This window comes from Kogia breviceps, chromosome 12 (assembly GCF_026419965.1).
Source record: "Kogia breviceps isolate mKogBre1 chromosome 12, mKogBre1 haplotype 1, whole genome shotgun sequence".
Lineage (NCBI taxonomy): Eukaryota > Metazoa > Chordata > Mammalia > Artiodactyla > Physeteridae > Kogia > Kogia breviceps.
Genome location: NC_081321.1, coordinates 93527416 through 93553124, shown reverse-complemented (window position 1 = coordinate 93553124; position 25709 = coordinate 93527416). Strand labels below are relative to the sequence as shown.

Here is a 25709-nt window from a genome sequence, read left to right as displayed (position 1 = left end):
GTGAGTACACAGTTCACGAGAGGAGCCTGGGCTGGGGATAGAAATACATTTGGGGATCTTGAACACACCAAAGCCAGAATTTGATTGGATTTTATGTTTTTTAGTTAAACTGAGTTGGGTGTGAACCTCGCAAACAGAAATAGGCTAGGCGGTTTGAATGATATCTGAAGAATTTTGCTAGTTAGGCCACCCTAGAGCGAGGTGGGGCAGGAAGGAAGCGCTGCTAGGTGTGGAGTGGGAAGAGAAACCTTTCTCTGTTTTGCAATTTCATTTTGCGTTATTGCACACAGCACCTCTCAGTATACATTCATTCCACAATTCCACATGCATCCTTCACTCAACAAATAGCCGTTAGATATTGTTTCATCTTCAAACAGGCCCAAATGGAGGAAAAGAGGTGAAGCTCCATACAACCATCGAGTGCCAGGGACAGAGCTTGGAGCCCAAGACTCTGTCCCTGCACCCCAAGAAGCTCACTGGTGGGCAGGGTTGGGGGTGGGATGGAGGCTGGTGAGGCTACTCTTGACTGGTTTACGATCGGCTGGAGGAGCGCCGGGATCGCTCCCACCACCGGGGGTTTGGGACGGCGGCTCCTTTAAGGCCGGGAGGGTGATCTCAGCCTCGCGTTCGCCGCCCCGCCCTCCCCGGCGGCGCGCTCGGTGCGCAGGCGCGCCGCGGCGGCACTCCGCTGGGCCCGGGACGAGCTGGCGGCGGCGAGATACTAGGGCAGCGGTGCCGTCAGCCTGCTTCGCTCTCACAGTCCGGCTGCCGCGCGTCGCTCGCACACGCGCCGCCATGGGCTCCTGAGGTACCCTACCCACCGGCCCTGCGCTGGAGGCCCCGAGGGGGGCGGCCGAGGGCTTCCGGGGGCGACGGGGCTGCCGCGTTCTGGAGAGGCCCGCTCGGGGGGCGCCCCGCGGGTCGCATTGGCCGCGGGTCCCCGGGCGAGGAGCGGACGAAGGTGGCCGGCCTGGTGGGGAGGGAGGGGGCGTCTGCGGCCCCGCCCGTCTCGCCCTGCGCTCTCTCCCCACCTTGCGAGGTCGCGGGCAGCCCGTGGGTGTGCGCTGCCCCCTCCTCGCCAGCGTGGCGGGGCCCGCGCCTGGAGTGTAATCGGACCTACCCGTGGGGGTGACCGGGAGAGAGGGGAAGCGGATGGACAGGCCCTTTGCAAGTGGGGTGGTGTGCGCCCGGTGGGTGTGCTGGAGCCTGGCATAGCCGAGGGAGTGGGGGAATCAGCCTTGCCCTGTGCGAGTAGCTGTGATCTGGGCTGGTGGCTAGCCTGGCGAGGCCTCTGAGGATGCGTGCATGAAGGTGTACACGCGTTGCATACAGGTCAGCAGTTTGGAGGGGCACCGGCAGGAACCTGGGGCTCCAAGGATATGTGCTTGGAAAAGGACCACAGAGACTGGTTTAGGGTGTGTGCATCCATCCCAGACACTTCCTCTCTGGGCACACTGCTTGGGTCTAGTGCTAGTTGACTCCAGGCCAAGGCAAGGAGATGGGGTTGAGAGGTGGGCGTGAGTATCTGTTCCGAACCCGTATCCCCTCTGGGGTTGTGCAAGGCCAGACATTACACACCCACATACACGCACACACCCACACCCGGGGCACTGTGGGGCAAAGCAGGTGTTTGCACGTCTGATACCTGCGTGTGAGGAGAAGGTCATGTATTATTTATCTGACTGCCCGGTGCTTTATGTAAGGAAAGAAGCAGCAATCTGTGCCCTGGAGGCCCTTGTGCTGTGGAGGCAGCCAGGCAAACAAGCTCACGCACCTGCAAAGGCAGCGCAGGTCTCAGAGGTGTGACTCCTGCACAGGTTATGTGTGCAGCGTCCCTTCCTATCTCCCTTCCTTTTCAGCGTGCTTGTGGGCCCCCTAGGCCCTGCACATCGGGACATCTTGCTGGAGGGTGCCGTGTGTATCAGAGCTGGGACCGTGGGGTGGGAAGGCCCCAGCGGTCCGGTCTGTGTGCCCATTTTATCAGGCTTTGAACAGAAACACATCCCGGGATCCAGGACCTCTCAGGTCGGTTGGGGAATCAAGCTTAGAATCAAGCAGTCACAATGATGTGAAAAATATAAAACAATAGAGGGAATGCAGAGTGGGTTCAGTGCTGGGGGAGGGGAAACGTGGCCAGCAGAAAAGGTTCCAGCATGGGGTGGAGGGGGCGAGGGGAGCTGAGCTGAAATTGGATGACTACCATTCATTCCTCTGATGCTTTGGTGCTTTCCGCGTGCATTTCCCCAGTTAATTCACTCGGAGGCTGTGTGTATACAGAACTGTTTGCTATCCCTCTTTACAAATGAGGAAACTGAGACCCAGAAGAAACACATGACTCCTTGTCTATGTATGTGGCAGGCCTGGATGGAGTCGTCCGTGAAGCAGGACCTCTCTTGCTGCCAGGTGTGCTGCCTTGTAACTTACTGAGCGTCTACTACATGGCAGGCACTATGCTAGGGGCACAGGGGTCTAAAGATGAATGGGACCTGGTGCCCGGCCTCTAAGGGCTTCCAGTCTGCTGGGGAGATGGATATAGACAGTGACCCCAATCCAGACACAAGGCCCCCATAGCCAGTGTGCATGGAGAAGTCACCATCAATTCCCCCCAAGAATTGGCCACAGGCAACCTGGCCCCTTTGTGCAGCCTTTGGGATTCTTGATGTGTTGTAAGTTGCTCCCATGTGGTAGTGGGTTACACCAGGAACCCCTTCTAAAGGCCTCCAAGTGGGTGGGAAGAAGAGCTTCAGGGCAGAATGGGTGCAAGCGATCTTGTCCTAGTTCACTGGTGTTGGCCGAGTTCCGTGGAGCTCGGGCTTCTGTCTGGAGGCTGTTTTCTCCTCCTCTGCCTTTGAGGTTTTGCTCCTGGTTTCTGGCGGGCCGGCCGAGCTCTCTTCCCCAAGAGGGGCTCCGTGCTATTTCCAGTCCCTCCTGTGCTCATTTGTCCCTGTGAATTCCCTGGAGTGAGAAGGCAGAGTACGGTCCTTTATTGTTTTGAAAGCAAGTCACTGTGAATACCCTTCTCACTCTGCTGGGCCTTGAGACTGGGGATTTGGCGGGTGAGTTGTGGAAGGCCAGCCGCCGGGCCCTGGGAGAACTCTGGGGGCGTCTACCACTGGCCCTTCACAGGCAGTGAGCACTTGCTGAAGACCTCCTGTGTGCCCAGCACCGTGCTGAGTCGTGGGTTGTGTCTTTTAAGAGGCTGTGGTTGGCTGGGCTGTCCACCGTGTAACAGATATGCCACAGAGAGTGCTCTGCTTGTGGTGGAGACAGAGGGCCCTAGTGGAGCCGGAGGACAATAGGAACAACAGCTCGTTTATTAAGCACTTACTGGGTGCCAGGCACAGTTCAAAGTGCTTTCATGAACGACTGAGTTTCATCCTCCCACCACAGTGAGGTGGGAACAGTTGCCGTCACGTTTTGCAGAGGAGGCAGCCTAGGAGGGTAAAGCCATGCTGGGCGGTGGAGCTGACCTTGGAGCCCACGCTCTTCCCCCACTAACCCTGGGGTGTGCCCGACATCATCGTAGAAGCGAAACCTTCTGCACCTTGGAGGACGACGGGGAGTGCTCTGCCTGTGGAGGGAGAGGGCTTTCTAGGCAGAGGAAGTCCCCCTGGGCAGAGGTGCGGAGGTCTGAAATACCTCACCCAGACGTGGCTATGGTGGGCCCAGGGTGTGAAGACCTTTGAAGGCCCCGCCAAGGAGTTTGAGCTTGACCCCAGTGTGGTCAACAGGCAGCCCTGAAGTTTTCAGAAAGGAAGCGACAGCCTCAGCTGCGTGTTCCGGGACGGTATGCCCGCGTCTCCTTCTTCCGTCATTCCTGCAGGTACTCCAAGGAGTCTGGGCCTTTCCTTCCTTTGCTTTCCCTCGGGTCACTGGCATCCTTTTTGGTCCCTGCGACCTTTCGCTTCTATTCTTCCAGCAGCCTCTGGTCCTGACAGCCCTGTGTGACTCAGGACAGGCCTCTGGAGCTCACTGCTGTACTGGTGGCTCTACCCTGGCCTCCGTGGCTGGCGGTGGGGTGGCCCCCTGAGCTGGAACCGGGTTCTTCCTGGCTCTCCCGGGTCTGGCAGGCCCTCGCTGACCTCTCACACTGTGGCTCTGGACCGGGTGGGCGGCTCCTTCCCCCATCTTCCATCCTCCAGGCCCCATGCTCATCAGTGCTATACATACAGGCAAAGGTGGGGGGGGGGACACATAGTGGGAAGTGGGGCGCGGAGAGCCAGGCTTCACTGCCGGATCTCATATGTGGGTTCACTGAGGGGATGCCTGCCCTCCCCGCCTGCTTTGCTGGGTGTCGAGCGGCCAGCTGAGCACCCCAGTTTGTCCCTCCCTCCAGGGCTGAAAGACTAGGGGTCTTTGCACAGGATGTCTGCTGAAGCACAGCTCAGGGGGGTCCACTTTGGCTGTGGGAGCCCATGGGTGTAGGACGTGAGGGAGGAATCGGGGAAAACTTCTGAATTGGGTGCCTGGGGAGAGAAGGCCGAGAATTCAGGAAGGGGACAAAAATGGTCCCTGGGAGCACAGGAGAAAGAAGCACCCCTTTGGGCACCGGGGAGAGAGGGAGGCAAGCCGAGCCTCCTGGGGAAAGGATTGGGAGCTGCGGCTCTCTTCTTAGCTCTGTGGCCTTGGACAAATTGCTTACCAGGTTCTGATTCCCATTCTTTAAGAATAGCGGGAGATGATGCAATTTCCTTCATTTGTAAAAGAGGAGTAATAATAGTGCAGCCATCATATGGCTGTAACGCTCTGATGTCTGCGTGGAGCTCAGCACAGCATTTGGCTGTACATGGTACGTGCTCAGTAAACGCTGGCTTTTATTGTTCCCTTACAGGCTGTTTAATTTATTCAAGAAAGAGGTGTTGCACGCCTGTATGCCAGTGCAGGGATCTGAGTCCAGCTGGGGAGAGCCATTCCAGTTGTCATGGGCGCTCTGAAGGAACCTTGAGGCATTCCTGCCTGCGCAGGCACTTCTCTGACCATGTGACATTTACGCTGTCACCACGTATAAGGAAGCAGATTCCAGGCAGAGGGAACAGCATGTGCAAAGCAGAGGTCTGAGTTCTTTGTCTGCAAAAATTGTTTGGCATTGGGGCTCAGCACGTAGTAGGCCCTCAGTAAATGTTAATTGAGTGTGATCTTCTTGGCCTCAAAGAGGACAGGAAGGGGAAGAAGTAAAGTGTGAGGGGCCCTGGAGAGAAGCTTTGGATGGTCCCCAAGTTTCGGATTGTTTCACGTTCCCTGCCCGTTTTGTCTACGTCTGCCGAGTGGCATGGGGTGCAGGTACCTCAGTGCAGTGCAGCTAAGCTGCCAGTGTTCTCATCAGGGGCTCGTGCTCGGCCCCTGCTTTGTCGGAGTCCTGGGAGGGGCGGTGCTGGAATTAGGCTGCGTTTGTTCACATTCCTGTTTGCTGCTGTTTTAGTGCGTCTGAAACCCTGTACTTGGGCAGAGCTTAGAAGGATGACATGGGGCCTCTGTCTGGTTGGTTGTTTTCCCAGTCTTGGGTTAATGGTGTCTCCGTGTCTGGTGCGAAGCCTCGCACAGAGTAGGTGCTGAAATCGCTTTGACTTAACAAACCAACAGCTGGATGGGTTAGTATCATTGCCACCCAGGATAAAGCTGGAATTATTCTTGAGAAGTGATAGGTCAGAACAGGATTGTGTACTAGAACTGAGTTATATCAGGAGCTGACGGGTACATTAAACAGCCTTGGGTGTGTTCAAGGACAGGCTCCATCCAATGGTCTGGAGGTCTCAGGCCTGGGCTGAGAGGCAGGAAGCCCCACAGTCACCTCCTTTTCCTTCTCCTCTGGGGCGGAAACCAGAGAGGGAAGATCCCACCCAGAAAACTTTTGTTCCTAACCTACATCGCTTCCAGTTCTACCATGTTTTTAAAAAGTCACATACAACAAAATGAGTATTTCATGGAAGGTTTGCAGTGTTGCAGCCTGTGAAAAACAATGGGATTCTCTGCTTTTGAAAATAGTACTTGTTGATTATAGTAAGTTTGGAACCCAGAAAAGATGGGAGGATAAGAATAGAAATCACCCCAAATTCCTAATAACCAAGAAATCATCACTGTTGAAGAGTGGGCATATTTTCCTTCTAGGCATCATCCTGCATTAGCTCATTGTTCACATGGCACCAAGTTGCAAGCGTTTACCCTTGACGTGAAAGTTAGTCGTAGATGTGAAAGAATCAGAGAAGTTCTAAAACAGAGCCCCTTGGCGCTTTATTTCAAGGTCTGTAGGAAAGACGAGGTCTCCACCCTTTTTGCTGGATGGCACCATGGCATGAGGAGGAGGCGGAGCGCTGCACAGAGTCAGAGGACCTGGTGGTGACCTTGGGCCAGTCACTTGCCCTCCAGGGGAGTTATTCATCCTCCTCTGCCCACCTCCTGGCTGCCACGGGGCTCAGATGAGGTCCCAGGTTAGAAAACCTTGACCCGTCCCCAGGAGGAGGGCCTGGTTTCTGTCTTGGAGGGAGAGCCGGTCTTCACCATCATGTGAAGATGGATAGAGAAGGTGTGTGTGTGTGTGTGTGTGTGTGTGTGTGTGTGTGTGTGTGTGTGTGTGTGTGTGTGTGCGCGCGCGCGCGTGCTCGCACGCAGCTGCTGCTGCTGTAGCCACTGGCAGAGGCTCCTGGTCTCCATCTGTAGCAGCCGTGTTTTTTGTTCTGTCTGGAATTAACAGAGAACCTGGGATTCCATCAGCAGTCATTTCGCGTGCCTGCAGGCGCAACGATAGGTGTTGATGAACGGATGTGTGAGGAAATTAATATTAATTAATGTTAACGTACTATTTAGTATTAATGTTACTCTTTTTTTTCTTGTTTTTAATCTAGTTTTTAAAAATTTTTATTGGAGTATAGTTGCTTTACAATGTTGTGTTAGTTTCTACTGTACAGCAAAGTGAATCAGCCATACGTATCCATATATCCCCTGTTTTTTGGATTTCCTTCCCATTTAGGTCACCACAGAGCATTGAGTAGAGTTCCCTGTGCTATACAGTAGGTTCTCATTAGTTATCTATTTTATACATAGTATCAATAGTGTATATACGTCAAGCCTAATCTTCCAATTCATCCCACTCCACCCCACCCCTTCCCCCTTGGTATCCATACATTTGTTCTCTATGTCTGTGTCTCTATTTCTGCTTTGTTTTTTGTTTTTTAAAATTTATTTATTTATTTTTGGCTGTGTTGGGTCTTTGTTACTGCACATGGGCTTTCTCTAGTTGTGGCGAGCAGGGGCTACTCTTCCTTGCAGTACGCGGGCTTCTCATTGCGGTGGCTTCTCTTGTTGTGGAACCCGGACTCTAGGCGTGCGGGCTCAGTAGTTATGGTACATGGGCTCTAGAGCGCAGGCTCAGTAGTTGTGGCCCACAGGCTTAGTTGCTCTGCGGCATGTGGGATCTTCCCGAACCAGGGGTTGAACCCATGTTCCCTGCATTGGCAAACGGATTCTTAACCACCGTGCCACCAGGGAAGTCCTCTGCTTTGTAAATAAGATTGTCTGTACCAGTTTTTTCAGATTCCACGTATATGCATTAATATATGATATTTGTTTTTCTCTTTCTGACTTACTTCACTCTGTATGACAGTCTCTCTGTCCATCCACATCTCAATAGGTGACCCAATTTTGTTCCTTTTTATGTCTGAGTAAGATTCCATTGTATATGTACCACATCTTCTTTGTCCATTCCTCTGTTGATAGATATTTAGGTTGCTTCCATGTCCTGGCTGTTGTAAACAGTGCTGCAGTGAACATTGGGGTGCTTATGTCTTTTGGAATTATGGTTTTCTCTGGGTGTATGCCCGGTAGTGGGATTGCTGGGTCACATGTTAATTCTATTTTTAGGGGTTTTTTTGTTTTGTTTTTGTTTTTTACGCGGGCCTCTCACTGTTGTGGCCTCTCCCGTTGCGGAGCGCAGGCTCAGTGGCCATGGCTTACGGGCCCAGCCGCTCCACGGCATGCGGGATCATCCCGGACCGGGGCACGAACCCATATCCCCTGCATTGGCAGGCGGACTCTCAACCACTGCGCCACCAGGGAAGCCCTACCCATTTTTTGATTGGGTTGTTTGGGGTTTTTTTGGTATTGAGCTGCATAAGCTGTTTGTATATTTTGGAGATTAATCCTTTGTCAGTTGATTCATTTGCAAATACTTTCTCCCATTCTGAGGGTTGTCTTTTCGTCTTGTTTATGGTTTCTTTTGCTGTGCAAAAGCTTTTAAGTTTCATTAGGTCCCATTTGTTTATTTTTGTTTTTATTCTCATTACTCTAGGAGGTGGGTCAAAAAAGATCTTGCTTCGATTAGTACTAATATTACTAATCCTCACTGGAATTGGTGTAGGGCTTTGCAGTTTGCAAATTGCTTTTCACATATATCATCTCATTTAATCCTCCCAATGGCCCTGGCACCTTGGAATTATTGTGCCTACTTTGTAGATGAGGCTCCGAGGGGGTGAATTTGCCTAAGATCCCCTGGAAGGAAGCACCCAGGTTTTTAATTTCGAATCCTGTGCCCTTGCTGCTCTGAGTGACCCCTTCAGCACAGCCGTGGTCCCCAGAGAGCCTTCATTCCCACTGGGAAGGCCAGCAGGTGGAACTGCTGCTTAGACTTGGAAAGAGCATTCATAGAGGATCTGGTCGAAGCTGTGGGGGCCCCAGGAGACAGCAGTCTGCTCTGCCTGCCGGTGGGCCGGGGGCCCAGGCTTCCTGGGGGAAGGGCAGTTGAGCTGGGGACTGGGGACTCTGATGGACAGTGGAGGTGGGCAGGTGGAGAAGCAGGGGAGGGCTTTCCAGGTAGCAGGACCACCTGGAGCACAGGTACAGGCAGGTGAGTGGAGGCGTGGAGGGAGTGAGCTCTCCCAGAGCAGTTGGCGTCAAGGCCTAACCTCCCGGAAGAGAAGTACATCTCTACGTGTTTGTCAGTAGGTTTTAAACAAACAGGGTGTGTGAAAATCTAGATTTAGCAAAACAGTACATACTTATTTTACAAAGCAAGCTTGATGCACTGGGCAGTGGTTAGAAAAATGTTAAAGCGATAACCTCAGTGCATTTAAGCATGATTTGACTTACAGGTGTTTCTGGCTGTCCAGTCTGTTGGAGCAGAGCACGGGGCTGGGAAACGGGAAGGTTGGCGGGGGTTCTGCCTCTCAAATGCTGGCTTTGCTTTGCCAAGAGGTGTCTCCTCCCACTGGGTTGGGGGCAGAAGATCATTTCATCCATTTGCAGTTCTTAGTAGTTGAGCCAGATTCGTGAGGGTGGGAGGAAGCCCTGCCCTGCCCGCTGCATTCACCCAGCTGTCCTCACTCACAGGGAGGACACTAGGTATCCAGAGGCCTGCTCCCATCCTCTGCCAGCCACCGCTTGATGAGTGAGGTTTAGGTGGCCATTGCTGTTACGTAACAGGTCCATGATGGACACAGCAGTAAATGTCGTGGAACCTGAGTGTGTCTCGCATGGCAGTGGTGTCGCTACAGCTCATGCACGGGAAGTGGCCAGAGGTGCTTGTCACTCCTTCAGGATAGCTTGACTGGAAGCACCCCACCGTCTCGGGCTCTGCACTCCCACCTGTCCCCGCCAGACCTGCTTCTGGGGCACGCTCCGTGGCCTGCCTGCTCTTCCCCTGGCGCCTTTGCCCAGGGAGACCAATTAGGGCTGGGTGTCGTGGTGCCTCCAGTCATCTCCCACGCTTCCCCCTGCCCTGGGACCAGGGCGCCAGAGCCTGTCCATTCTGGGAACGGCCGAGGGGCTGAGCGGGTCTGGCCCTTCACTCACAGGTGAGGAAATGCGAGTCCGTGGATCAGGACGCTGGGTGAGTTGGGGCTGATTTGGGTCCAGAGCCATCTCCCGACCCAGTGCTCTCTCTGTCTCTGCTGTGTCTTCATCTGGGCGTCCTTGGAACTACATGTTGTCAGTATTTTCCCCAATAATTAGGCTTATTTTTTGGATGAGCGATTAAGATGTAGCCTGCCTCTCTAGCAACGTTTTCAAAATTACAGGTGCTTGAAGGCTTTCACCCAGCAGTTGCACTTCTAGGAATTTATCCTACAGATGAGTTACCACGTGTGCAAGGTTAGTCATGGCTGCCTCATTTTTAATAGCAAAAGGTTGGAAGCAACCTGAAAGTCCATCAGCAGGAGCCAGGAACAAATTATGGTCCACCCAAACCATGGACTACCGTGCAGCCATAAAAAGTAAGATGGAGACTCCGTGCACGGATACAGAACAATCACCAAGATAGATTGCTGTGAAGGTAGCGGTACAGGATGTATGTCTGGGGTGCCTCCATCTGCGTGAAAATGAAGGGAAGTAGAAAGTGCATTTGCTTATGTATGTGCTCAGGGTCTCTGGGGATTCACACAAAGTTGGTGATTGCAGTGCCTCTGGGATGGTGGCTGGTGCCGGGAGACGGTTCACTGGAGACCCTTCGAACGCTTCGAGTGCCGCCGATTCATGTGAATATGTGACTCTTTCAGAAAATTAAAATGAATACTATTAAATAAACAACCATAAGAAATGTATCCTCACCCTCTTGCCCAGTGCAGGAAGGTCAAGGCTACCCCCTCAAGGACCAGCCATCCTCATTCAGGCCCCTGACCATCAGCTAATCAAGAATGCAAGCTTGGATCTCAGGAAGGGGACCAGTTGTTCCTCGGAAATCCGGAAATCCGGCCCCAGGCCCCAGCCCTGGAGAAATGTAACCACCTCCCTCTGGCCCCTCCCAATCACCCGCTGCTGTTATGCTGCTGTTATCTGGCTTGTCCTTTAAATCCCTGCTCTGATATGCTTATTTCCCCTGACACCTTCTGGGGCTTCCCCACTGACACAGAAATAAAGACCCTGTCCCAGGCCCTGTTGACTGGGTCCCCTGTTGTTGAGCTGCACTTGACTGGTCACCCTTTTCTCCATGTGCCTCCCTGCCTTCCCACCTCCATGCCTTTGCTCATGCCGTCCCCTCTGCCTGCTTGCCTTTCCCCCTCTAGCAATCTCCACGTGCCCATATCCTCTCTGCCTCTCAAGGCCCAGCTCAGTTTCCACCTCTTTGGGCCCTCTGACCTCCCCTGCTTCTTCATCTGTTCCTCTCCATTGGTACTTAAGCCTTTTACATTGTGTCCTAGGTGTCTGATTCCCCACTGGGCTGCGGGCTCCTTTAGGGCCAAGCCCACATCACAGCCCCTGTTTTGTTAGATGTTTGCCAAGTGGGTGAATTGTGGCTGCTCTCTTCGCGGTGGGATTGGGAGCCGTGGAGGGTGGGGCCCGTTTCACATCTGTGAACCGTGGTGCGTGGCCCAGGGCAGGCCCACCCTGCAACAGGAATAACAAGTCTTATGCCCCAGTGCTTTGTGTGCATTCTTTCCCTCATCCTCACAGGGACCCATGAGGTGCTGCGGTTCACCTGTGGCTCCCCCGTAGCATGAAGAAGCAGAGCGAACATCTTGTCCAGGTCACACAGTTAGAAATAAGATTTGGACACAGGTCTGGCTGCCTCCAAAACTCCTGCACTTGATCAGTTTATTCTGCCCCTTCCCCTGACTCACGGGTAGTACGGATCCCTTGGCCCACTCTCATTAACTGCCCCACTGGCCACGGTCAATCTTATTTGGTTTTTTTTTTTTTTTTTTTTTTTTTTTTTGCGGTATGCGGGCCTCTCACTGTTGTGGCCTCTCCCGTTGTGGAACACAGGCTCCGGATGCGCAGGCCTAGTGGCCATGGCTCACCGGCTTAGTTGCTCCGCGGCATGTGGGATCTTCCCGGACCAGGGCACGAACCCGTGTCTCCTACATCGGCAGGCGGATTCTCAACCACTGCGCCACCAGGGAAGCCCTTATTTGGTATTTGAGTGTATTTTCTTCCCCACTGGACTGTAAGCTCTGAAGCTTAAGTTAGAGTCTTGCCAGAGATACCCTTTGGACTTAGCACATAGAAGGTGCTTGAAAGTGTATGTTTATTAACCTACTCCAGTAAAATACACAACTAGATGTGCAGTGCCATGGATTTTTACCTCTGTAAATACCCGTGTAAACCACTGCCCAGATCAAGCTGCGGAACATTCCCAGCCTCTCCGTGGGGCCTCCTCCAGGTCATGAACCTCTGAGGTAACCACTGTTCACACCTCATCACTACTGACTGGTTTTGACCTTCTTGCCAATAGAATCACATAGGAAAACCTGTAGTGAGCGTCACCCAGCTTGTGTAGAGCAGTCCTTGCTCACTGTGCCACGGAAGTCCACGCTGTTTAAATATACAGTTGACCCTTGAACCGCATGGCTTTGAACTGTGTGGGTCCACTTATACATGGCTCTTTTTCAATAAATACATAGTGTGCTACATGATCCACCATTGGTTGAATCTGAGGATGTGGAACCGCGGATACAAAGGGCTGACTACAAGTTATGCGTGGATTTTTGAGGGTCGGCGCCCCGACCCATTGTTGTTCAAGGTTCACCCATCACTGTTCATTCTGAGGATAGGCATTTGGGTTGTGTGCAGGCTTTTTCTGTTATAAATAGGCCTGCAGTGAAGTTTCCTGTTCTTGTCCGTGTGGCACACGTGGACTCCTGTGGGGTGTGCACCTGGGGTGGAACGCTGACTCGCCCGGCTCAGTACACGTTCACGTTGGCATGGATGAAGTCCAGGCTAGGATTTCTCACTGGGCTGGAGCCGGGCTTCTTTTTTTTTTTTTTTAATTTTAAAATTTTAAAATTTTATTTTTTTTATATACAGCAGGTTCTTATTAGTCATCCATTTTATACACATCAGTGTATACATGTCAATCCCAATCTCCCAGTTCATCACTCACACCCCATCCCACCCCTGCCACTTCCCCCCTTGGTGTCCATACGTGTGTTCTCTACATCTGTGTCTCTATTTCTGCCCTTGGAGCTGGGCTTCTTGCCAAAAGGGTCCCAGGGGTCAGGGCAGGTTCAGGGGTCTCAGTTCAGACAGCCTGCACCCAAGGGCCAGCAGGACTGTTCAGGGTTCCGCATCCAAAGGGGACCCGTTTGCTTAGGGCTGGGTGGGGTTTAGCTGGATGAAAAGGTGGTCTCATTAGAGGGACACAGAGTCTAGCTAGAGAGAACGAGCGCCAGCCCATCCGTCCTCAGTTTGAGAGAAAACCGTAAGGATCAAAATTTGGCCTGGAAAAAAAAAAAAAATTGGCCTGGTATGTATTGCAAAAAAAAAAAAAAAAAAGACTTAATTACAAGGCTGAATTAAGTAAGTGTTTGCTGAAGGATTTTGGATTACTTTGTTGTTCTCTTTTATTTCTGCACCTACCCCCTGCCCCCAACACCAAGCGAAGGACAGATACATGATTGGATGGTTTTTCTTTCCTGTTGAGAGATTCGTGGGAACTTGACCCCAGGAGAACAGGGACAGATGTGGAACCACTAGCGTGGCCTCAGCTTGTCCGTGTTGATCGAAGGGGAGTAGAACTGAGAGATGGGACCCTGCCCCCTCGTGAGGGCATGTGATCCTTTTTCCAAAGGCTAACCAGGCAGCACTGCCCAGCCCTTGGCTGCTTTTTCCCTCTAATCTCCTCTGGAGAAGGGCCAGGCTGTGGGTTGCTGACCTGCTCTGATGTGGGTCAGCCTCCCCGAAAAGGCAGCCACCCAAAAGTCCACAGAACAAACAGCCCCCGGAGACCGGAGGGCCCGTCATCCCCAGGCAACTGAAGTGAGAGCAGTGGCCAGTTCAGATGCACCGTGCTCAGGTCAAGTGCTGCCTAGTGAGCTCTGCGAAGGTGGAGATTCCTCCATGTATCTTAAATGAAAGAACCGAAACCCCTCCCAGGCTGCGTTCTATTCCGTATTCTGGAGACATGCGTGCGAGCCGTGTTGCCAGCCCAGTTTGGCCTGTGGGTGTGTAGCAACTGCCTGAGCGAGCACTTCATGGGTGCAGCTCAGAAGGCTTTGGATCTGAAACTGATGAATGAAACTATGACCTCAGAAGATTTAAAAAAAGAGCCAACTACCAGAGACAGGACTGGCCCCGGGTCTCAGAGACCCGTGGGAGTGTGCTCTCCCGGCCTGGCTGAAGGATACAACGATTGAAACGGGAGTGAATCATCACAGGTAACGTTGTAGTACGGTGCCGGGCCCTGTTCTCAGTGCTCTCCTTAGAGTGACTTGTTTCTTCCCTACAGCTCCCTCGGAGCTAAGTGTGGCTGCAGGCCCATTTTACGGCTGAGGAAGCTGCAGCAGGGAGAGGTTATATAACTTGCCCGCAGACGCAGAGCGAGTAAGTGCCAGAGCTGGAAGTCAAGTCCAGGTGTCTGACTCCAGAGCCCATGGCTCTTCAACAGCCCTTGGGTATCTGGGCACCTGACAGGACGACACGGGCAGCGTGAGGAGCCATTTACCAGGATTCTGTGGGCAAATGACTTTAGCCCTCCAGGCCTCTGTTTCCTCATCTGCAAACTAGGTGTATTAGTTTCCTACTGCTGCTGGTAACAGACTGCCAGAAACTTAGTGACTTAAAATGCAAATTTATTATCTTCTGGTTTTGAGGCCAGAAGTCTAAAATGTATGTCACTGGGCTAAAATCAAGGCGCTGGCAGGGCCGTGTTCCTTCTGGAGGCTCAAGGGGAGAATCTGTTTCCTTGCCTTTTCCAGCTTCTAGAGGCCACATGCATTCTTTGGCTCAGGGCCCTTCCTCCAGCTTCAGAGCCTCTCTTTTCCACTCTTGTAAGAACCCTTGTGATAATATCTGGCCTACTCAGATAATCTGGCATAATCTCTTTATCTCAAGATCCTTTACTTAATCACACCTGCAAGGTCCCTTTGACCATTTAAGGTAAAATATTCACAGGTTCAGGGGTTTAGGATGTGCACATCTTTGGGAGGCCATTATTCAGCCTTCCAGGCAGGAAATCCGTGGGGGACCCCAAACAGCAAGGTGCCTCCCAAGCATGAAGCAAAATGGCAGAATAAAATCTGGGTTGAGATGGTGAGATTCTCTGAAATACGTAAATTCCTAGGCAGGTGTCTGAGTCTGGTGACTACACAGAGCTCTGTAGCTGTTCTGGAAAAGGTGGGTGTCTTCAGAAAGGGAGTCAGCCAGAGACGTCCCTCCCAGAGAAGGGCAGGGTGGGGCCTGTGTTAGGGGACATGAGCGTTTGCATCACTCCGAGTCGTTTGCTAAGGCATGGCTTGGCTCATCAGGCCTCGCCAGGGCCTGGTTGAATTTTACTCGAGACCCCCCCACTTCCCTGTACTCCGATCCTGTGCTCTGAAGTGCCCTTCTGGCAGCTAACAGGAGGTGGAGAGGACATGCATAAACTGGCACTCCTCCCTTTTCTTGGGAGCTGGGTCTGCCCGACCCTGCTGCCTCGAGCCCTGAAGCCTGGCTTTGTGCACCCACAGGATGAACTCTGTCCAACCTTGCGGCTTGGTGCTCCCCAAGGCCCTCTCTGGGGACCTTGATACCCCTGCCAGGATGTTCTGACTGCAATAAGACCTACCTCGCACGGCTGTCAGGAGTGCTTCGTCAGCTGTAGAGTGCCACAGGCCTGCTCTGGGTACACCCCTGGCCGACTGTCTGTCAGCGTATCCCCAAAGCAGTCATTCAGCAAGTACTTTTTCATCACAGTACTTGTCCCCTGCCCTCATGGAGCCCCACTCACAGGATGTTAAGGGAACAAATCTAATCACAATTACAGTAAAGACCAGGGAAGACGTGCCATGTGCAAACTGTAATAGGCCGTAGAAGGCAGTAGCTACAAAGGCAGGTGGGAATAAAGATCTGGGGGTGGGGGCGGGGCAGGAGGACATGCCATTCCCGGGAGCTGGTACAAGGATGGTGGAGGGTGTCATCGAGTTTTAGAGTTGGAAGGAGCTGCAAAGCCCAGACATTCATTCGGTTGCCCCCTTATCCAGCCAAAGCCTGTTGAGTGCTAACCGCATCCAGGCTCTGAGGTAGGTGCCGGGGATCAAAGCTACACGTAAGACATGACCTCCCACCTCCACAAGCTTGCAGGCTGGTTGGGGAGAAGACAGGGACGAGTGACCACCCTTCCGAGGTTCCTTGATCAGTGTTCCTGCGCCAGGAGACTTCTAGCCCTGTTTGATCGGGAGCTTCCTTATTCTGGCAGAACACTGCTAGATTGTGCCAGCTGGTAAAAACGTGTCTGTCTTGGCAGATTGTCACCTTCCTGTTGCTTGTACCAGGTGGACCGGGCTGTGTCCTGTTGGAGCACTTAGGACAAGTTCCTTTACCCTCACTGGTGTGGCTCTCCACAATGGAAGATGTGTGTGAGATGGTGCGGCTCAGCCTCCGTCCTTTGCCCTCCCCCAGCCCATCCCTCCCCGCAGCCGAACGTCCAGGTCCTTAGCTGAGCTCTGGATGGTGGGGGAGGGACCAGGTGACGGAGAGCGGCAGCTTGCAGCACGTGGCTTAACGCCGGACGTCCACCAGTCATCTGATCGATTCTTCTCTTCCAGGTCCCTGCGGTGCGTCTGGCACCGCGCCAGGCCTACAGAGAGATGACTCAGGTGTGGGGAGACGGGAGCACTGTCAGAGCAGACCTCACGGAGCCAGCACGGTGCGGCTGGGCGGGAGTGAGTGGGCCGGCCCTCGGTGAGGCCGTGACATTGAGGATGACCTGTGAGTGAAAGTTGTGACCCGCCACGAGGACCCGGGCAGAGGGGAGGGTGCGTTGGCACGGGGGCCAGAGCTACGTGTGGAGGGACCCGGTGTTGCCAGCACTTAGGGAGGGAGGCTGGGTGGGACCCAGCTGGCAGGAGCCTGGGCTCTGCAGAGGAGTCAGGACTGCCTCCCACCTTCAGAGCCTCACATGTTCTCAAAGGATATCAGGTCAGGAGGCGGGATGGGGTCATGTTTGAAGATAAGTGAAAAAATAAACCACACTGGGTTCCTGCTTCCTTGAGCATCAGCCTCCCTGGAGCTCCGGAGGATGGTCCACGCCCAGGTCCCTTCTCCACCTTTCTGGAATCCAGAACGCTCGAAATCCCAAAGGTTCTTCCTAAGTCTGCAGCAAGCTAATTTCGTGGCAAAAATCTGACCTGAATTGATGCGAGACTAATTAGGGTCTTTAAAAATATCTCACCTTTCTCTGTGGAAGTACTGTGTGTTTGATTTTGGGGTGCCGCCCAGACCCCTCTGGGGGTGTTACTGCCTAAGCACCATATACAGCACCATAATCCTTCCTAAAGCCGGAAAAGCTCTGAATTCCTAAACTCATTTGGCCCAAGGGTCCTGGTTACAGCATGATGCACCCAGGAAACAAATTCGGAGACATCCAGTCCTGGCTGGGTGGTGGCACCGAGACTCCAGCTCAGTTTCCCCGACTCAGATCCTAGGATTGCAAGGGAGGCCGGTGAGTGAGGGCCCGGGTGTGGAGCCACCTTGCCGGTAGGTGGGCCACGGGGAGAGAGAGGCAGGACCGGGCCTTGCCTGGGCTTTTGGTCTGATTCAGCCTGGGCCTGGGGTTGGCGGGAGGGCAGAGGCAGAGACAGTGCAGAGAAAGTTAGCTGTGTCATCGACTGGCTTTTCCCACTGCTTACAGCACCGCTCTTTAGACCTTTACCCACACGTCCCTATCAGGAGTAGAACTTTGGGGGCATGCATCCCCAGTATATGGACAGTGATGAAGTTATTCTTTACTTGCATTACGTTAGTTATACTATGTATATCATAAAACCTACACCAAAAACAAATCAAAGGATGGGTTAAAGATGTAATAATTTTTAAAAATTAAAAAAAAAAAGTTTTGTTGATGGTACAAAAACCTTTTGACTTCATGTACTTATTTTTGGAAACTCCTCTGATGCTCTGGGAAAGAGCCGTTTGTTTAGATACTTGGTTTTAATGGCCGCCGTCCCTGAAAAAGATCCCTGCCCAGGACATGTAGCTGCACACAGAGGAAATGCATCATTGGCTTTTTTTCTAAATCGGGTTACTCATTTTTCCATCCCATCCACTGTGTACGCAGAGGATTTGTTGAAATTTGCTAGTACATTTCCATCCTCCCTGATGCCAATCAGATGTTCTTGTGAACTAAATGGAAGGTATTTTAAAGTTCTTAACACATGAGTCCAAAACCCACTCAAATGCATTGGAAATTTTTAAACAGATTAGAAAATTCTGTTACGTAGGCTTTTAGGAGCTCGGATATGAGCGTTTTTGTAAGTTACAGACATACTGTTTTTGGTGATAAAATCCTACAACAGGAGAAGCATTTTCACATATACTTTTCCAGAACGCTCTGCCCTAACTGAGGTTTCTTTCGAAGAGCAGTTCCTTTCTCATTCATTGTGATAACATGCCTTTCCTGTGAAGGGACATATTAAATATGCCTTAAGATGTTTTTGAAACATCCCTGGGAAGCATATCTCTGATAACCAGTGGTCATAGGAAAAAATGGGGAATTGGAACTTTTTTTTTTTTTTTGGTAAAAGGAAGATGTGTTGAGCTTAGTTGTTAGGTTTGACAAATCTTTCTGATTGCATTTCTACAAGATAACCAGTAAATCACTGATACAATTTCCTGAGTGACGGTGCATCTCTTTACAAATTTGGTGGAAAATTCTACTGTTCTACAGTCTAAAACTTTTTATTATGGAAAATTTCTAACACAAGTAGAGTGCATAGTATTGATAGAATGCATTTCTGCCCGTCAGTCACTCAGCTGCAACAGTTAGCAACATCTGGCAATCTTGTTGCATCTGTCCCTCTCCCCCTTTACAAAGAGCAAAAGCCCAGATGTCATGTTCTTTTTTGCCCTTAAGTAGTTCATTGTACATCTCTTCTTGATAAGAACCCTTTAAAAGCTTTTAAATTTTGAAATAATTATAGGCTCACAGGAAGTGGCAAAAATAGTATGTAGAGTCCCATGTACCTTTTTTCCCCCCAATGGTGACATCTCAAATTACTGCAGGACAGTATCAAAACCAGGACATGGATGTCAGTACAGTACTGTTAACTAGACAAGAGACCTTACTCAGTTTTCACTGTTCTTATGTGTGTGTGGTTCTCTGCAGTTTTGTCTCCTGTAGACCCCTGTAGCCATCACCACTATCAAGATACAAAGTATCTCACCGCCTGGAGGGGACTCCCTGTGTGACCCTCTGGGTTATCTGTGCGCCCACTTTGCTTGCTGCCTCGGCAACCGCTGATCTGTTCTCCGTCTTTATAGATCTGTCATCTTGAGAACGTTATATAAACAGAATCGGGCAGTACGTGATCTTTTGAGATTGGCTATTTTCACTAAACGTAGTGCCCTGAGATCTGTTTGGACTGTTCCCTGTGTCAATAGTTTGTTCCTTTTTGTTGCTGGGTGGTATTCCATGGTCTGGATGTAGCAGAGTTTAACCTTTCACCCGTTGAAGGACATTTGGACTGTTTCCATGTTTTGAGGATTACAAACACAGCTGCTGTGAACATTTGTGTAAATGTTTTTGGGTGAATGTACAATCATTATCTCTAGGATAAATGTCTAAAAGTGGTTACTGGGTTGTACGGTAGGTGCATGTTAGTTTTACAAGAAACTGCCGGACTCTCTTCCAGAGCCGCTCAGCCATTTCATACTCCCACCAGGAATGCACGTGAGAGCCAGTTTCTCTGCATCCTCACCAGCATTTGATGTCACTATTTCGTATTTATATGTGGGTAGTGATATCTCATTGTGGTTTTAGTTTTGCATTTCCCTAATTGCTAATGTTGAACAGCTATTTATGTGTTGGCAATCAATCCTTCTTGAGTGAAATGTCTGTTCATGTCTTTTGTGCATTTTCGGATTGGATTGTTTGGGGTTTTTTTTTTTTTTTTTTTTTTTTTACTGTTGAGCTTTGAGCATTCTTCCTATACTCTGTATTCTAGATGCTGGTCATCTGTTGGATATGTGTCTGGAAGATATTTTCTTCCACTATGTGGCTTGTCTTTTCATCCTCTTCACAGAGCCACAGAATGAAAGTTGCTACTTTTAGTGAAGTCCGGTCAATTTTTCCTTTGACAGGGTCATGCTGGTTTTGTTTTGTTTTGTTTTGTTTGCCTTCGGTACGCGGGCCTCTCACTGTTGTGGCCTCTCCCGTTGCGGTGCACAGGCTCCGGACGCACAGGCTCAGCGGCCATGGCTCACGGGCCCAGCCGCTCCGCGGCGTGTGGGATCTTCCCGGACCGGGGCACGAACCCGCGTCCCCTACATCGGCAGGCGGACTCTCAACCACTGCGCCACCAGGGAAGCCCAGCGTCATGCTTTTGGTGTCAAGTCTAAGGACACTTCGCCTAGCCCTAGGTTTCAAAGATTTTCTCCTGTGTCTTCTAAAAGTTTTGTAGTCTTACACTTTACATTTAAATCCATGATCCATTTTGAATTAATTTTTGTATATGGTATAGGGTTTAGGTTAAGGTTCTTTTTCTTTTTTGCTTCTGGTTATCCAATTGTTCCAGCACTATTTATTAAAAAGATTATTCTTCCTCCATTGATAAGGACTTTTATTTTTACAATACCCACCATGCATCTAACAAAATTGGCAAGAATTCCTGCGTGCTGTGTATTTCAAAGATGTCTTCTTTTAATCATTGGTTTGTTCGCATCAGGACCCAACAAGGTCTAGTAGACATTGCATTTAGTTGTAATGATTCCTCGGCTCTTGTTATGTAACAGCCCCTCAGCCGCCTTTGTTTATAAGCCACTAATTCCTGGGAGAAGCCAGGACATTTGTCCTATAGACCGTCCCATGGTCTGGCTTTGGCTGCTACTTCCTGGTGGTATCATCTGTTTTGCTACCCTCTGTATTTCCTGGATACTGGTGGCTAGTTCTAGCGACTTGTTTTGATTCCAGTTCACTTTGGGGGTGAGGGTCCTTCCTACTTGGTACTGTGTGCTGCCTGTGCACCTCACTAGGCGGCTCAATACATCTGGCTGCCCCTCTTTGGTGATGTTGACCTTGACTGTGAGTTTGGAGGGTGCTGCCTGTTCCATCCCTTATCAAGTTACCCGTCAGCCTCTCACTTAGTGGTTTCATCATCCACTGATGATCTGTATCTATGCCCATTATTTGTGTTAGGAGTTGCAAAATGGTCATTTTTTTGGTCGCGTTCTGTCTCCATTTACTAATGGGCTTGTGTGAAGCGGAGCACTCCCCGACAATGGCGTCGTTACCCTCAAATATTATAGATGAAGCAACTGAGGCCCTGAGAGATGAAGTCAAGCCAGCAGGCGGTGGAGTCTGGCGGGAACTCGGCTTGGTGACTTCACAGCTGGAGCTTGGTCACGCTCCACAGAGACTCTGCCCCGAAGTCCCTGCCGCTTCAAAGGCTACCCCACCCCTCTCCCCAGCCTTGGCCAAGGCTCTTTGGTGCTTCCTCGGGGTTCCCTGGGTGCTCGGCACTCACCCTTGTGCGGTGCGGTGGGGTAAGGCCTCTGGGTACCCCTGTTGCATCGAGCAGGCGTGTAGAGGAGCCGTGAGTCCTTGAGGCCGAGGCCGGGTCTTCCATGCCCAGCACAGCATCCAGACGCCTCCGGACATGTTTGTTGGAAAGAGGACTCCAGCGTCTCCCCTCAGGCTCTCTGCCTGACCCTGGCAGAAGTGTAACGTTCAGTCAATTAAGAAAATACAGGGGACCTGCCAGAGCATCTAGGGTTCTGAGCTGCATCCGTGTATCCCCCCCTCTGGCATGTGTGTGCCGCATTGAAGAAACACAGCTGGGGGGGGGGCTTTTCCCTGGGGGGCAAACTCCCACTTCTCCCAGGTCCGGAGCTCCACCGGTCCAGTGTCCTGCTCACCTGTGGGACCCGGGCAGGCAGACGTCCTTTCCAGGCAGGTGTCCGTCCCGAGTGTGAAAGGATGGGACCCCAGTGTACATCTTCTGCCACCACCAGCACCCATACTCTGTGAAGTTTGCGGGGTCTAGTGCCGTGAGCTGCCTGGGGTCCTGGGAACAGTGTGGGCTCTGGGAGACAGCCTTCCAGGAGTTGCCTTCACCTGCCTCTCTGGGTGCCGGGGACGCTGCATCTGTAAGTCAGAACATTGCCTGAAGTATTTTGGGGGGTTATTATGAAAACCCTCGAGTCGTTTGGTGCTATCCCAGGAAGCTGTAAAACCCAGTTTCACATCATTTTTCTCATCGCTAAGATGTAGATAGCGTTACTTACTTCAGAATTGGTGTGAGAGAAAGCATGAGATCGTGTTGGGGAACGTGGTCTACAAACAGCGAGGGCCGCCCGAGAGTGAACTAAATGGTTTGTGTATCACAGGCCCCCAGTACGAAACGTGGCCAGCGTGGGTCGGGCCGCCGGAGTGCTCGCCCAGGTTGTGGCTTCCCCTCCTGGGAAGTACCTCCCTCCCCTTCCTGCAGGAAGTCAGGGCCCTGGTGAGACGGCCGTGACCCCTGTCCTGGAAGGGGGCTCTGGAGCCCGAGGGCAGCTCATCCACAGCCCGGGTTGGTAGACAGTAGGCACCTAAAACATGTGATAGGACCTGGGTTTAAGTCCAGCGTCTAATTTGGGGGCAAGTCACCTGCCCTCTCTTGAGTGGCCTTCTTGGGAACCAGATGACCTACATAAGGAGGGCACTTGAGTGCGAGGAAGCAGAGTCCCAGCAAGAAACGGGGCGGAGCCTTCATCAGCTCCCACAAGCTGCATAGATGCCCTGGAGGGTTACCTGTGGTGCGGGTTAGGGTGGGGGGGGTGGTCAGAGCTCAGCGGTCTCCCCTCTGGGGAGTCTGTACAGGGCCTTCTCAACGCTGCCAATAGTAGAGGACAAAACAGCCTTTGACACACCCGGCCCTTGCTCAGAAGGAGAAGATTGGGGACTATTTGTACTTCCTGAAGCCCCCACTCCCATTTCCTGGTGTTTGTTCATTTAATTGGGGATGACAGACAAAGATGATGATTTACAACCCAAATCTTCTTTTTCTGGAAATATTTCTGGCACTGCTTTTCAGTTTTGCAACCATACTTACAGGAGCTATTCTTAGACTTGTCACTGTGTCTCTTTTTCAAAGCACCACCAGTCTTTATATAGACACCTTCTCCAGTTTTGAGTTCCTTTATATAGATGACGTCTCCAGTTTTGAGTTTTTAATCTAGATTCTTCTCTTGGTTGGTGTGTTAGAGATCATTTATTTTTATAGGAAAATAGCAATATAGAGGGCTCTCCTGGGGTAATAACTTAAGCTAAGAGCAGACATGGCTCAGATGGGGGCAGAAGGGTGGGGAGATGGTGGGCAAAGAACCTCTTCTTCATTGCGGGGTCATGGTGCACCCCAGGAAGGCCCAGGGAAACCTCCCGTTGGTGTCACAATGTTTTGGCTGAGGATATCAGCTCAGACTGGGAAGGCACTGGGAGAGGTCATCTGGGCTGACCTCGGGGTTCAGGCTGAGATGGTTGGGTTTGGCCATTTTCTGGGTCAGGCAGTGGGGAACCTCTGGGCCCAGTGAGCCCGTGCAGGCACATGGCTGGTTGGGGTGGAGAGCCCCCGCCAGGACTCTTTCTACTCTCACCTTTGCATCTGTTTGCATCAGAGGTTGGTTGGTCCCCTGGTCCATTGCGGGTTAGTCTTCGAGGGCCTCTGTTGCCAGGAGACTCCGTGACCAACCTGTCAACAGGTGGCAGCACTGAAAGGCACGTCCGTCAGGGCCGTGGGTCTCGGAAGCCTGTGGATGCAGGAGTGGCCAGCCCTCCCAAGAGCAGTTCCGGGTGGTTCTGACAGAATGGCTTTGCGCTTTGAGAGCGGTTCTAGCCCCCGGCCAGCATTGGTCCCTGTTTGTAAACTTGCCAGGAGATCCCTAAGAACAGCTCCTCCCATAACATCTGGGTTACCGTCCAGCGTGAAACCATTAATTTGTTGCCACTAGGAAGTGCGGAGCTGACATGACAGCTCACCTGGGGTAACTGCCTGGGACCCTGGAGTGCCATCCTGTGTCCTGCCCACTCCCATCTCTCCCACCCGGAATCTTCCTTTGTGCCAGCTTCCTCAGCTCTGTTCTTTGCTTCCCTCTGAAGTACCTCAAATTCCTTTTGAAATAAGTTGTGAAAATCAATAGATAATAAATGTTACAAATGGCCTTGGTGCTAAGCTCGGTGCTGGGGATTTAAAGATGGAAAAGTGGTCTTGCCTCAAAGAGTAGGCAGTCTTAGGAGGATAAACGCGAGCAAATGACAGAACTGCGTGTTACGTAGAACAACAGAGGCGGGTGAAATGCATGGAAGTACCTGACTGGGGAAAGTGAACAGGACAGGCTTTTAGGAAGAGTGATACATGAGCTAAATTAAAAGGTGAGCAGGTTGTTGGCGGGGAAGGGCCGCAAAGTCTCCAGAACGGCACAGCTGGATGGTGAGGAATGGATGTTAGCCATTAGGGAAACTGGGGAGAAATGGCAAAGAAAAGACACATCCCCGTAGAGGGGATGCCTCAGTGTTAAAGTGATCTTGCTAGACGTGGAGGTGTAAAGATGGGCGGAGCCAGCAGGTAATTACTGAACACCTGCCGTGTGCCCTCACTGTTCCAAGCGCCAGAGATCCAGTCGTGAGCGGAACGGGGCCCCTGCCCTCAGGGAGCTTGTGTCTGGTGCAGGAGGCACTTAATGAACATGTGAGTAATGTACAGTTTGTCAGATGGAGTCAGATGGTAATGAGTGCTCTGGAGAGAAATCAAGCAAAGCAAAGTGGTCAGGAGCGCCTGGGGTGAGGGAGGGCTTGCCGCATTTGAGCAGGTGGTCAGGGCAGAGGCCTAAAGAAAGTGCAGGAGCGAGTTGTGTGGCTGGGCAGAGACAGCCAGTGCAAAGGCCCCGTGGCAGGAGCAGGCTTGGCGTGTCCAAGAAACAGCAGGAGGCCAGTGTGGCTGGAGGGAAGGATCGAGATGGGAATTGTGATGAGATCAGAGAGCATGGAGGGCCCATGTGCTCTGTAAGGACAGCAGCTTATACTCCAACGGAGATGGGAACTGTTGGAGGGTTTTGAGCAGAGGAGGGCCCCAATCTGGCTAACATCTTAGAAGGTTCCCATGGCTATCGTGTGGGGATGGTGCGGGCAAGGGCAGAAGCAGAGAGGTTGGTCAGGAGCCTGTTCATTAATCCAGGAGAGACATGCTGGGGGCTGGAGTGAGACGTGGTCAGGGTCTGGTCACATTTTGAAGGTGGAGTTAGAGACCTGGAAGGTTCTTGCCAACACCGCCACTGACGCTGGAAGGAGGCTAACGTTTCGGTTCCCTCTCTCTAGGCCAGCTCATCGCTTACCCCGAGGGTTTCTCTCAGGAAGCCCCCTGCTGCCGGGCACCATGACTGTGAAGGGGGCCGCACTGGCCCCAGATCCAGCGTCGCCCACAACAGCAGCAGCCTCACCCAGTGTCTCCGTGATGCCCGAAGGCAGCCCCACGGCCATGGAGCAGCCCGTGTTCCTGATGACAACCGCCGCTCAGGCCATCTCTGGCTTCTTCGTTTGGACGGCCCTGCTCATCACCTGCCACCAGGTACCCAGGCGGGGCAGGAGCCCCTGAGCCAGTGAGCCCCAGCCCTCTAGGGAGGTCCTGAAAGGTTTGTTGTCCAACAGAGTATTAGTTAGGCCAGGCCAGTCTACACTGCAGTGAAAAACAAGCCCGAAATCTCAGGGGCTTCACCCGGGGGAGTCAGTTTCTTGCTCAATCAGCCCAGTGCAGGTCAGTTTCCATTCTGCGGCTCCAGCATCTTGCAGCTTTTAAGACATCATCCGCCTGACAGCTGTGGGGAGGGGCGTGTGCAGAAAG

General features: G+C 51.9%; 1 protein-coding gene across 8 annotated transcripts in view; it reads left to right on the top strand.

The window, feature by feature from the left end:
- Positions 1–637: 637 nt before the first annotated feature.
- Positions 638–25709, top strand: part of TMEM184B (transmembrane protein 184B) — a 48930-nt gene continuing 23858 nt past the window's right edge. Inside the window, exons 1-3 of one of the 8 annotated variants that reach the window (XM_067010206.1) lie at positions 647–808; positions 16446–16608; positions 25187–25436. In XM_067010206.1, the coding sequence (XP_066866307.1) occupies positions 25245–25436 (192 nt within the window). In that variant the 5' untranslated portion in view covers positions 647–808; positions 16446–16608; positions 25187–25244. Of the gene's footprint in view, positions 809–13696; positions 14079–16149; positions 16265–16445; positions 16609–25186; positions 25437–25709 lie in introns of those variants that run through there. The other 7 variants (XM_067010208.1, XM_067010210.1, XM_067010207.1 and 4 more) reach the window with 7 other exon arrangements.